Source organism: Ailuropoda melanoleuca, chromosome 2 (genome assembly GCF_002007445.2).
Source record: "Ailuropoda melanoleuca isolate Jingjing chromosome 2, ASM200744v2, whole genome shotgun sequence".
Classification (NCBI taxonomy): domain Eukaryota; kingdom Metazoa; phylum Chordata; class Mammalia; order Carnivora; family Ursidae; genus Ailuropoda; species Ailuropoda melanoleuca.
Window position 1 is genome coordinate 11,854,476 of NC_048219.1, and position 13,795 is coordinate 11,868,270.

The window sequence follows — 13,795 nt, forward strand, 5'->3', positions numbered from 1 at the left end:
AAAGACTGGAGTGGCCCAGAATGCCCCCCAGCCCCAAACTCCCAGCCCCAGCCAATCCTCCTGGGAGTGTGGGAACCATCTCTTTTCAAGCCTCAACCCTCACTGAGGTGGGAGAGTCCATGCCCCTTCTAGGTCCTGGCCTTTCACAGCAGGAACCGCGTCCACTACCTTAGCACCCCTTACGGGGTGTGTCTCACCTTCACAGCTGGGTAGGGCCCGGCTCCACTGGAAGTTAGGTTCACACTCCAGGGGCTCCCCATCACTTAACGTGTAGCCTGAGTCACAGCTGAAGGTCACTAGAGCACCCACGTAGAAGTCATTCCCATGGCGCTGCCCATTTACGGGGATCCCTGGATCCAGACAGTGGTCTGACTGCAGGGTTATAGCTGGAAAAGAGAGCCCACATCTGGAACAGACGGCTAACTGTCACCATAGAAAGACCCCCACTGGCTCACAAAGGGAGGGCAGAGAGAACCCTGATTTACAGAAAGCTGAAGTTGTCATTCACCCATGTATCAAGTGTGGCTGTCGATATCTGCTGAGAGGGTATTTGAAGACCTGTCTGCCAGAGAAAACAAGCTGATTATAGTACTTGTCCATCCATCCATTCATTCAACTAACATAAGTTGAGCCTCCTCTGTGGCTTAGACACCACACTAAGTCTTAGGGATACAGACATGAGGAGGAACGTGGGGCGGTCCTCATGGCGCTCTCAACCATCACTTCTACACTGGTCTACCAAGAATGGAAGGGACATCCACCTCGTCCAATTGAGGCACCAGAGACGGATGCAAAAGGTGATGGGGGAAGTGAGGGTGAGCAGGAGATGCCATCACGTTCCAACCTCACGGTCCTCCAACACTCTGCCCCCAGAGCTCCCGGCCGGGCGGTGCTCCATCACCTGCAGGCAGAAGAGGCCTCGCGGTGTGCAGGTCATCAGCTTTCACTGTTTCCAAAGGCTCCCCTCTGAGCTCCCGTGGGCTCTGACAGATGCTGAGAGTAGGGGAGTGCCCCCCAGGCGCGCAGCCTAACTGAGGAGGCCATGGGGATGGGGCCGAGTTGGGGTTCCGCTGCTGCAACAGTCCTGGGGCCCTGCACCCCCCCACAGCCCGCCCTGTCATCTGCCTCCCTGCCAAGACTCACTCTCATAGCGGAGCTGGAAGCCAATGTCCGAGTGACTCTTGTCGGTAGAGAAGAGGAGATAGAGGTAGTTGCTGGTGCTGATGAGGAACTGGGGAACCTGGGTCCCGTGGTAAACCCCGATCAAGGGTGCTGAGTGTGTCCGTCCATCTCGAACTTCCAGAGTATCATAGTTGACCTCAGTTTTAAATCTGCCGAAGATAGGAATGGAGATTTCTTGAGAAACCTGAGGCTTATTAATTTGCAAATGACAAAAGGCCCTGCCTGACCCAGGGCTTCAGAACAACCAGATTTTGGCAGGCTGGGACACTTTCACACAATTTGCACACATTCGCTAGTGATAGGGAAGGGCCTTCTCCACATTTAGCCCCTCCCCCTCCTCCCACGGCTGGGCACTCTCTCAGTCCTCTCTGTGGCCTGCGCCAAGACTCATCTTAAGACTTAGAGGCACAACGACTAGCCTCATGGGGGGTCAGAATGTTCTAGGCCAGAATTCAGTAAACTATAGCCCAGGGCCAAATCTGTTCTATAGCGGTTTTTGTATGGCTTAAGAGCTAAGAATGGTTTTTAACATTTATAAGGGGTATGTTTTTAAAGAGCAAAAAATACGCAACAGATAACCACAAGTGGCCTACGAAACCTAAAATATTTACTATCGGACTCCGACGGAAAAGTTTGAGCAGCATTATTCTAGGCCATGGATGCTTTGTCTGGAAGAAGTTTCTGTTTATATCTGGGTGGCTCCTTTCCCCACCCAAGGGGCACACCTGGGGTGGGAGCGGGAAATGTGGCATATGAGCAGGATTTGGGTCAGAGGTCAGGAAGGCTGCCTTCCCATCCTGCAAATTTCAGAGTTATGCTCCTCAGATGCCAATGCTGCTTCAACATCTGCTGGCGTCTCTCTGCCCACTCTCTGGCACTGGGGGGGGCGGGGACAGAAGGGCTCCGACAGCCTTCTGCTCACTCCTCCAGTCATAAACAACACAAATCCCACTACTGAGGTGAAACCAAGGCCCAGGGCAAAGCCAGTTGGCCTGTCCCCACCCAGGGCAATTTGCTCCAGTGTTCTCTGACTTTGCTGACATTTCAGCAAACGTGCTGGTCCTCCCCCATCAACCCCAGGTTCCCTCCCACACCACCCCTAAGAAATTCCCCCTGCCTCTGCTCCCTCCAAGGCTGTGGTTGCAGTCACCTGTCGAAGGTGATTTTGATGGGGTAGCCTGGCTGGGCTTCAATCACCCAGGCACAGCTGAGGGCATCCTTGTAGAAGCCAGGCCAGCCCGGAGATAGGATGGTGCCACTGGGTGAAGTGAGATGACCACCGCAGGGAGCTGGGGGACAGAAAGAAGAGAAGTAGCCTTCTTGGGGGAGGAGGTGAGGAACAAAAGAACAAACAAATAAAAACTCTCTCTAGAAAATGTATCTGCCAACAAATATTGTTTTTGTTTTTATGGAAAATTACATAAACTATATAAACCGTGAGTTCTGTCTATTGGGACCTTTATAGACAAGCCCAGTTACATCATTTGGACTTTTATTAAAGGCCAGAGGGGAGAAATAAAAATAATCCTTTAAACAAAGTCCTCTGTCATTCTAGAAGGGCTGAAGTACAGCTAATATTTGGGTCGCACTGGTTTTTCCTTTGTTCCTCGCTCAACCATCAGGCATGTGGCAAAAGCAGGGGACCACTCCTCACACCTGGAGCCAGGTCTGGTACTGCACAGTGGGCAGACCCCAAAGCTCAGCTCGGAGCGCCGGCCAACCTGCTCCACTGTAAGCTCCCTGGGGGCAGGGACCTTGTTAATGGTCTTATGCAATTCGGAGTCCCCAGCATTTAGCCTAGAGCTTGGCACACAGTGATCCCTTTGTGCCAGAAATCAGTCATGATTGCTCGAATGAATGCATGAATGGATGGAAGGGTGAATGAATGTGGTTCAAGGCAGGTGACTCCACAAGACACTGGGTGGTGGAGACATGCTTCTGATCCTGCCCCACCTGCCCCTCAGTCCCTCGTCTCTCTCTGCCCATCCCCCAGCTTCCCATTCCCACCCGCATCCTTCCCTCACCACCGCCTCTTCCTGCAGCCCGGCCCTTGGCCCTTGTGGCACTCATCAGAGTGAGTCCAGTCCTCCTCCTTCCCGCAGGTGGTCGGATTTTGTGGCCCACCCCTTTCAAGTTATGCTAGGCCACGTGACCGCTTTGACCAATCACACGAGAGCAGAAGTGGCGTGCGTTAGGCCCACAGGGACACTTGTGAAGCTGGTGCCCGATTTGCAGTTTTCTGCCTCAGCAACTGTGACAGCAAGTGTCACGATGGAAGTCCCCTCGGGCTGGGCCTTTTAAGTGACTCGGGGCGGGGCCCCGATGACCAGTGCTAAACAGGCAGCCCAGGGAGTCTGTGTGCACTATCAACTCCTGTTTTTAAGCCACTGAGATTCGAGGCTTGTTTGTTAATACAGTCTAACCTTGCCCACCCGACCCCTCTCCAGGACCAATGAGGAGGATGCCGGTAATAGCCACCACTCATGCTGCAGGCACTGTCACCACCACTGCCACTCACCAGCTCACAGGGACAGTCATGCTCACTCTTCACAGAACACAAATCCTGCCAGGGTGGCACTATTATTCTCCCTGTTTTACAGCTAAGACAGGTTTATGGAGGTGCGGCAACGAGGCCTGTGTTAGCTACTGATAGAGCCTGGACTCGGACAGAGGAAGACACCACAAACTCAGAGATCCTAAACTAAGCAGCCTTCCGGTTTTCAAAGAACCCCTGTGTCCTTTGGAATCCCTTACTATGGAGCTATCATCAGAAGCCAAAAATGCCCTGAGCAAGACCAGGAAGGAAATAAAGAGCTGCCCGGCACTTCTGTCTGCAGTTTTTTGCATGTTTCTGTAGGTAATCAGTTTCATAAAACATAGTCAAATACACCTCACCTTTCCTCTCTCAATTCTACGAACTTCTTGGAAAGACTGAAAATACTTGTCAACGTTCTTTTTTAAAAAGATTTATTTATTTGTTTTGGAGAGAGAGAGTGGTGGGGAGGCAGAGGGGAGGCAGACAGTCTTAAGCAGACTCCTTGCTGAGTGCAGAGCCTGACACTGGGCTCAGCCTCACAGTCCTGAGATACGACCTGAGCCGAAATAAGAGCTGGAGGCTCAACTCACTGAGCCGTCCAGACGCTCCGATTGTCAAGCATTCTTAATAGATTGTTGCATTACGAAGTTTAATTAACCTGAGACAAGAACAGTAATACTAGTTGTAGTAGTAGAGACTCATCCCAATGACTTACCTTGCTACTTTATGTGTATTATCTCATTTAAAGGCACACAACATTTATGCAGTTATTATGTCCATTTTACAGATGAGAAAGCTAAGGCTAAGTAGGCTAAGAGAGCTGGGATTTCACTTTAAGACCTCTGTTTCCAAATCCCCCCGTGGCTCATAATGGTAAAACAGCCACAACGGGCAGCAATGAGCTCACTGGGATTGAGAGCTTACTGCTAACGAGGATTATCTTTGTGACAACTGCAACACGAAAAGACAGATACTACTGATATCCTCATTTTATAGGTGGGGATTATCTCTCCTTTTCAGCAAGCTGAGGCATGGAGAAATTAAGTAATAACACAGCATCTATATCAAACATTGAGAGAGTAAATTGCACGTGTGTGTTGTCACTTCCTGGGTAACCACCGTTTTTGAGACCCATCCCTGAATCTCACCGAACCTGCTAATGCATTCCTCTCTCCGATGGCCATGTGAGACCCTGGAGGCGTGTGTTTGTGGGGGGCTACTGCTCGGTGCCGGGGTCCCCATGCACGCACTGAGGCTCCGCAGAAGCAGGGACTCTCTCTCGGCTTTAATTCAGCACGGACCCAGCCTTTTGGGTTGTCAGCTGTGATCTCCTCACTTACTTACCAGAAAGCTGTAGATGACACGGTCACTTTCTATCTAGGCTGCCCTCTGTTCAGTGCACAAATAACAACAAAACCCTAGCTAAAATCTCTAGACAGGGAAACCCAAATCCCGCCTCTGGTCACCACTTCCTTTTTTCTCTGCTGTATTGTTTTATTACCTAAGCTGGTTCGTCTCTTCTCCTGCTCAGCGTGCTGCTCAAATGACCTCTCTATGCATTCAGTCCTTCACACTCTCTGGTTCATCTTCACATGCAAGGGTGACAGTTGTCAGGCAGGGAGGAGTAAGGAAGGGTCCTAAATGCGATGTCTCCTTAACATTTGAAGAAATGCTCAACCTCATTCTAATGAAATATATATATATATATGTATATATATATATATATATATATTAAAACTGCAATGAGAAAATATTTCTCCTCCATCACATAGACAAAATTCAAGTTCAAGGACACATGAGGCTCAGGGAAAGCAGGTGTTCTAGTTCCTTGCTGGTGGACATGAAAAATGGCACAATTCCTGTGACGGGAAATTGGGTAACGTACAGCAAAATTCCTATGCATTCACTCTCTGATCCAGCAATTCTGCTTCTAGAACTCGATTCCAAAGATATTCTTGCAGATCTATGAAAAGACATATATATGTACAAGGCTATACAAAGCGGCATGATTTATAGTAGCAAAAGAATGGAAAGAGCCCAAACGTTCAGCAATAGGGAGCTGCCTGAATGGACTGGAGTAATCAACAAGATGGACGATGCAGCTATAAACAAGAGTGGGGAATATTCTATACAACGTCATGGAGTGGTCCCCAGAATATATTAGTAAGCGAATAAACAGCAAGACAAAGAGGTAAAAAATTAACCGTATCATGCCATTTACTGAAGAGAGGGGTGGGAGACACACACATATTAACTCATATTAACAACTGATGAAAGAGTGAGGCCCAAACTCAAGACTATCCATGGAAAGAAGGAGGGAACAGGGTAGAGAGGCAAGGGATAAAAGCTAGACTTTCTCAGAATGTATCCTCTTTTAGAGGTTTAAGTTTGGAATGATGTAAATATTTTTGACAACTAAAAAGAAAGATTTAAATTTGATAGGCAGTTTCTCAACACTCAAAAGCAGAGGGAAATACATGAATATGGTACTGTATCAGTTGGTGGTCTAACCACACATGAAAAAGCTTGTGGAAGAGATTTTAAAACACAGCCATCCCTGGTAGGATCTAGGAATGAGAGGAATAAAAAGTAAAACAACTTAAACCACTTTCAGTAATCACACTGATGTTGGGAGTGACTGTATCATTCTGAGTCTTGAGTATGCAGCAGGGAATGGGAAATTATGTTGATGTTGCAGGGAACTGGAATTTTCAGCAGGCATGAAAGCAGGTAGAGATACGACATCAAGGAAGTAAAAAAGAAAGTATTCTTACATCTGAAATGAAATGAACCCATTATGCATTTTATCTTCAAAAAATGATTCTTTAGCTCTGTTCATTGAAAAGCCTTAGAGACAAGGGCCAACTCAACAGGAATAATTACCCCCAGTGCCCAGATTCTCAATATCATTTTCCACCAAAAAGGGAATGAGGGCTCCTTGGAGAAAAGGCTGATTCCAGGTCAGGGATGGAAAATGCTCAAAATGAGGTTGGGCCACTTTCAAAATGTTCCCACTGGCCAATGGGACAATTGGAGTGTCGGTTAGAGTGATAACTGCAATGGATTTAAATACATAAAATATGTTTAAATCCACTGAACTGTAATGATATTTAAAAACATTCAACTTTAGAAGATGTCAGGGAATCAACTCATTGAATAAGAACTGGTAAATAAAGGAAAATAATTAAGTTTTTCTCTGCCTTTCCTTCATGAACTATACCTTAGGGTAACCGAATAGTTGATGAGGGCGAGTTTTCTTTAAGAATTCCAGCTTATAAAAGAAGATGAAATGATAGCATGTGGGCATTTTGCAATCCCATCGATGGCTCCTAACATCCTCAAATGAGAGACAACCAGACATTATGTGTCTCTGATGGCGGCACAGAGCCCTGCCTGTAAAATATTCCGGTCGAAAAATGGAACCCAAATCTGATTAGGTTTTTAGAACTTACTGCCAATTAAAGGAAATATAAGAGAGAGGGGATCATGTTAAACAGCCTCCCAGGGACATGACGGCCAAAAATTCAGAGTGCAGGAGACACCTCAGAATAAATGACCTGGCTTTTTCCACAAAAAATCACAAGGGGTGGGCATAGAGGCCCACAGATTAAATGAGCTGATACATATATGCTACCTGTAACACGTGAACCTGAGCAGGATTCTGATTTTTAAGAAATATCTTTAAAATAAAGTGTTAAACAATCATGGAAATTTGATTAATTATTAATTTTTTTTTTAGGATGATAGTATTGCTGTTATGTTATAAAGAGTTCTTTTTATCTGTTAGACATACACACTAAAGGGGCGCCTGGGTGGCACAGCGGTTGAGCGTCTGCCTTCGGCTCAGGGCGTGATCCCGGCGTTATGGGATCGAGCCCCACATCAGGCTCTTCCGCTATGAGCCTGCTTCTTCCTCTCCCACTCCCCGTGCTTGTGTTCCCTCTCTTGCTGGCTGTCTCTATCTCTGTCAAATAAATAAATAAAATCTTAAAAAAAAAAAAGAAATACACACTAAAATACTGTGGGTGGACTATTTTGCCTGAAATTTGCTTCCCAATAATCCTAGAGTGGGGCAGTGGCAGGGGCAACAGGTAGGCCATGAGTTTGTAACTGGTGAAGCTGGGCGGTGGGCACCCAGGTGTATTATTCTGTTTGAAATTTTCCACTCAAAATGTGGGGCAGAAAAAGGAAACACGCACACTCCCACTCATACCTACTCACACTCACACTCCCATGCACAACGAAAGAAAAGAGGAAGAGGTTCCTGCCTCGAATAGGGACAAACTCAGAAGTAAGAGAAATGAGGGACCCTGTGCCTACCCCGGTGCCTGGCACACAGCAGGTGCTCAATAAATACTTAGTCAAAGGAATGATATACTGGTTGAAGCGTAGAAGACTAGGTATTATGACTGAATTGGGTCCCCCCAAATTCATAGGTTAAAGTTTTAGCCCCAATGCAACTGTTTGGAACTAGGGTTCCTAAAGAGGTAGTAATGAAGGTTAAATAAGATCATTAGGATGTGGCCCTAATCCAGCAGGACCGGTGTCCTTTTAAGAAGAGACACCAGGGATGTGCGTGCACACAGAGAAAAGGCCACATGAGGACACAGCGAGGAGGTGGCCATCTGCAAGCCAAGGAAAATGCAGCTTCAGGAGAAACCAAACCTGCTGGCGCCTTGACCTTGGACTTCCAGCTTCCAGAACGGAGAGAAAGCAAATTTCTTTTGTTCAAGTCGCCCAGTCTGCGGTATTTCGTTATGATGGCACGAGACGACTAACACACCGGGCTTCTGGTGAGGGGCTGCTGTCCCCCATGACAGATGGCCCATCTCTCCTGACCTCTGATGTAACATTGTGCCAGGCCAGGAGCAACTGGGAACAGTGACGGACACAAGACTACGGGCCTCACAGGTGCCGGACACCAATTTACGTGCGCTTTTTCTTTTCCTATATGTTCACCTTCACAGCAACCTAGAAGGTGGGGACTGGTATTAGCCTCATTTCAGAGTGGCGGAAACAGGAGGGGAGAGGTTAGCTAATTGGTCCAGAAACACACAACTAGGAAGCAGCAGAGCAAGGATTTAAACCCGGGCGGGGGGGCTCCAGAGCCTGTGTTGCTAGCCACTGTGGGTGGATGTGGGAATACCCGCCCTGACTACCACCTTTAGAGGGGTTTTAGGGGACGAGGCATCCAGTGTGAATGACCAGAAGTAGTGAAAGCCTCTTCCCGTGACCTGCTACACCACCGTTGTGTGGCAGCATGAAAGGAGAGTGAACTTTGGAGTCAGACAGACCTCATTTGGTGATTCAAAGTGGTGGCCTGGAATCAGAGTACTTGGACTGGAATCCTGACTCTCCATTCATTTAGCTGTGTGACCTTGGGCAAGTTACATAACTACTCTGTGCTTCAGTTTTCTCATCTGTGAAATGAGGACAATAACAGTACTTACCTCCTAGGGTTGTCATGAGGATTCAATAGGACAACGTAAGCAAAGAACTCGGCCTCGTATTTAACACAGAGTAAATGCTTAACTGTTACCAGCTGCGGGATCTCAGGCAGGTCAATTCACCTCGCTGGTCTGCAGCTTTTGCATGGTTAGAGCATAGTAACATCTTTCTCACGAGAGTGGCCAGAAGATTCAATGAGATAATGTTAGAAACTCAGTAACTACCCTTACTTCTTCCTTGGAGGCCTAAATGAGCTACAACTATCACTTGGATTCCTCTTGTGGGAATGGGGAGAACTGGCCTTCTGTCTTTTTTATAGGACTTTTTAATTTTCTGATTATAAAAGTAACACATCTGGTATACAGAGAAAAACAATGTGAATGTGTTTACACCAAACAATCAAACCATTTTCCTCTTGGGAGTGGGATGGGGAAATGAGAATTTTCACTTTGAACTTTATCTCACTTATGTATTGCTTAAATTTTTTACAACCACCAAGTATTACTATAAAAATGAGAATACACACTCACTGTAGATAATTTATCTCCTTTTTCCCCCCCTGTGTATTTCTTATATAAGCAGCATATTTTTTTTTAAACCCAGTTTGAGATCCTTTGTCTTCTAGTAGGGAGTTTAATTACCTTTACTGTCATAACTGATATGTTTGTCTTACTGCTGTCATTTTGTTTAATGCTGTCAATTTCTGATGCTTCCATGTGGTGTCCTGTCTTCTCTGTTTCTTGCAATAGGCAGTATGTTTCCTTTTAATTTTCTACTGGGATAGGAAAAGTAGAAACTTGCTTTTTATCCTACTTGTGGATACTCTGAAGTATTTCATAAACAGGTTTGAAATTATATTCTCTGTAGTGAAATAATTCCAGAAAAATACAGAAACAGTGTAGCCAAGAGTCTGGGTTTGAATTCTGGCTCCACTACTGACAAGCTGGGAGGCCCCTGGGTGAGTGACTTAACCTCTCTGAGCCCCAGTGGGGACCACAACTACACCTACTTCCTCCCTGGTGTGAGGCTGAAATGAAGGGACACCTGTAAATTACTTATCCCAGTGTGGTATGGTTACTTGGTTCTTCCTGAAAAAAGACAAGGAAGAGGTGAATGGGGGAGAGGGACAACAGGCTCGCCTGTGTAGATGCCTTCACTGCCTGGAAGGCTTTTAAAAGATATTTCTGACTTTAAACATATGGATCCCCTATGTCCTCTGTTCCCTAGATAAGGGGTCAACAAATTGCAGCCCGGGGGCCAAATACAGCCCATCCACTTAAGTGCTGTCTATGGCCGTGTTCACATAACGGTGCCAGAGTTGAGTAGAGACCCATATGGCCCACGAAGCTGAAGGTACCTCTGAGCTGGCCCTTTAAGAAAAAGTTTGCCGACCTGCGCCTTAGAGCAACCAGATGATCATCCTTCTTTCTAAATTCAGGAGAAGATGCCATTTTCTCCCTTGTCCCATTATAGCCTCTCAAAAGCCAAGTGGCTCTTAGCATATATTAAAAGATTTTTTAAAAGACCATTAGCTTTTGCATTTAATTGTCCACAAGGTGGGGATACTTAATCAAAAACAAAACTAGAAAAAATGGAAAAGACAAAGATGCTGATTACAAAGCAGCGTTCTCCCGAGGCTGGGACGCTGGGGAGAGAAGCCACGAGGGGCCGGATCCCAGGGGCTTCTCCACCCCATCTACTCCACCGTTTTAAGTCTGGGATTGGCCACTCGAGGTAGGGTCTTTCACTCTGCCCCTTTGATATGCTGCTCCCCAGGTCCCCGAAAACGAGTTTGGCAGCAAATGCCCACCCCTCTGAGGAAAGTGAGCAGGCTCTCCCCTGTGCCAAGTTCACGGTCTCTCTGATGGGCTTCTCCCTATGCCTGATTGCCTGCTGTCCTTCAACCTCAGCGTTCCCCATCCTCCTGAGGGAATGGATGGGATAGTTTTAATTACAAAATTAGGACTTTGCCCATGAAACAGTAAGTCTAATTCTCTCATGCACTCATACGTGGTCTCGAGTATCTCAGTGCACTGGTGGAACTAGGGTCTGGGAGCACCTGATTCAGGATGGCGGCCATGCCAAGAAGTGGGGTCTGTAGTTACTGAGCCCTGGTGCCTCCTCAGGGGGCTCAGCTCCACTGGGACTGAGCCCCCACAGGCTCGGGGGCACTGGGAGCCTGGGCTTCTGCTCCCCAGGGAAATCTTGGTGGGCAGACAGGACCAAAGGTCAGGGAACTGGTAAAGGAAAATGAAATGGTGATGGGACCAAGAGTCCAATAGCACGGTCCAGTGGTGGTCCCCAAACAACAAAAGGAATTAGGAGAAGGGAGAGATTCAGTGAGCGAGAGACAGCTGGGAAGATGTCTTAGATGAGATGGTCCAAGACAAGGACAACCAAAGAAGTCAGGAGAAAGAATGAGGGAGAATGAGGGGCAGCCTGAAGGAAAAAGTGGACAGTCCTCCAGACCCTGGGCTCTGCATGGTGGCTTTGCAGGGTCATGTGCTTCACCGTCAAACCACTCCATCACACACGCAGGATCACCCCACTGTTGCCAGCGATGGAATGATTTCACCTACTGAAATTCCATGGCTGAGAATGTCGTTTCCAAAAAAGCTCACCCCACTGGGGAAAATGGCCGTGAGGTTGTGTGGACCTCATTGTGGGAACGTGGAGGGCAGAAAATAGTCCATTCATGGCATGATTGGGGCAGGAGCCTGGAAGGATGGAAGAGCATCACTCGATCCCCCGAAGTAGAGTGAGACTCATCTGATTGGTCCCATGAAGAAATGGTTAAAATCGGGTTAAAATAACGGTCATGGCCAACACTTATTGATGGCTGCCTCTCTGCCGACACGGCTCCAGGGGCAGTGCATGCCCACAATGATCCCGTGAGGAGGCTGCTGTTATTAATCACACTTTATAGATGGGGCAAGTGAGGCACAAAGGGCCAGGTCATTTGCCCATGGTGACTCAGGAAATTTCAGGCTGGAGGCGAAGGGCAGTCTGGTGGGAGTCTGGCTCCGGAGGCCATTAGGGAGAGACTAACCCAGTTAAAAGGTCTTTCCTTCATTCACCCATTCAGTAATTCATCAACCAGTATTGGCTGAGCATCTAAGTGTCTAACAATTTGCCGGTCGTGTGGACACGAGGCCAACGAAGATCTCCTAACCTCATGGAGCTTACAACCCAGGTGCAGCACAGCAAGCCGTTTTGAGAACTTACTTTATGCCAGGAACTGCCCTTTATAATGTACCTCGTTCTTATCCCCTCCCTCCTATTCTCAGCTGGAAAAACAGAGACTCAGAGGGAAAAGGTAACTTGCCAGGATTCCAGCCTATGCCCCATGGACCTGAAAGCCCACCTTAACCCCAGACCCACAGCCACATGCACTGAGCGGTCAGCAGTCTCTCCTCTCCCCTCCCCCACCTGTCAGCTCTGGGGCAGTGCTTGCTCTAATGCTCCCCTTTTATTCTCCTGTCCTTCCCACCTGCTGGCCAGGGTGCTCAGATTTGGGTTTGGGGATTGAGTATAGAGAGAGGTCATTAGGTCTTCACCTCTGTCCATCATGTGAAATGAGAGGAAGCAGCTTTCTGGCTCCCCAAAGTAGAGAACAGCAGCCCCCGCCCCCGTGTCCACCGTCACTGCCTCCAAGGGTCTGCTGGGGTGCTCACTTTTGTCCATTACTCACGAATTATACTGAGGGCCTGTTCTGTGGCAGGCTCCGTGCTTGGGATACAGATGTGACATGATTCCTGCCCTCAGGAAGCTTCACCTGTGTTATAAATGGCTGCAGTTTGGGGGAACAGATGGCTGGTCTCTAAAGCTGAGTCACGACCTACTCTGTGTGGCCAGGCATGACCGAGGAGACGCCGTAATAACCCCGTGCTTGCTTCAAGCTGTGTTTCTTCTTCCGGTCTGCCTTCAGTCTCCTGAAGACTGACCGAAAGGAGAGGGAGGCACAGTCTTTAACAGGAGCAGAAGGGCCAAGGTGGGGAAATGTCCCAGGGAACCGGGGAAAATGAGCACATGGAGAAGAGACTGCCAGGGAGCCTGAAAGACTTCAAACTCCACAGTACTGCCAATGCTCTGGGCTCATGGAGCTCCCCTGGGCAGGAGCTGGAAGCAGGGCTCCTAACAGCTGTGATACTGAGAGAGCTCTCAGTTGAAAGAAGAGGTGTTTTTGATGCCTGACTATCTAAAACCAGCATTTCTCCAGTTTAATCTCTGGTTACAATTCGAATTTCTATGCGAAGTCATCCTATAGAGCCCCTGCCGTCCCAGTGTGAGGGTGAGAGGGTGGCCTGGGTCCTGGGAGAAGAGGAAGGATGATGCAGACTTATGCCGCTCGGCCCCCTCTGCATCCTCTCTGGCCGACAGCCCCGGCTCCCAGCCCTGGCAGGCACGTACCTTCACACCGCAGCACAGCGCTGTTCCAGACCACGCTGCCCTCCTTCAGGATGCAGGTGATGGTCTCCGAGCCCTGAGTCCCGAGGAAGCCTTCATCACAGAGGAAGGAGATGGAGCTTCCCAGTTGGAGGCTGTCACCGAACCGTTTGCCATTCACTGGAACGCCGGGATCTGGGCACTCGTTGTGTCGGAAGGCTGTGTGGATGGGGGTCAAGGACG

General features: G+C 48.1%; 1 protein-coding gene across 1 annotated transcript in view; it reads right to left on the minus strand.

The window, feature by feature from the left end:
* The window catches only part of CSMD2 (CUB and Sushi multiple domains 2), a 590,718-nt gene that overhangs the window by 198,832 nt on the left and 378,091 nt on the right, over positions 1-13,795 (minus strand). The window contains exons 16-19 of the mRNA XM_034645185.1: positions 13,577-13,771; positions 2,333-2,471; positions 1,144-1,331; positions 198-386 (exon numbers count right to left, since the gene is read on the minus strand). Coding sequence (XP_034501076.1) covers positions 198-386; positions 1,144-1,331; positions 2,333-2,471; positions 13,577-13,771 — 711 coding nt within the window. The remainder of the gene's footprint in view (positions 1-197; positions 387-1,143; positions 1,332-2,332; positions 2,472-13,576; positions 13,772-13,795) is intronic.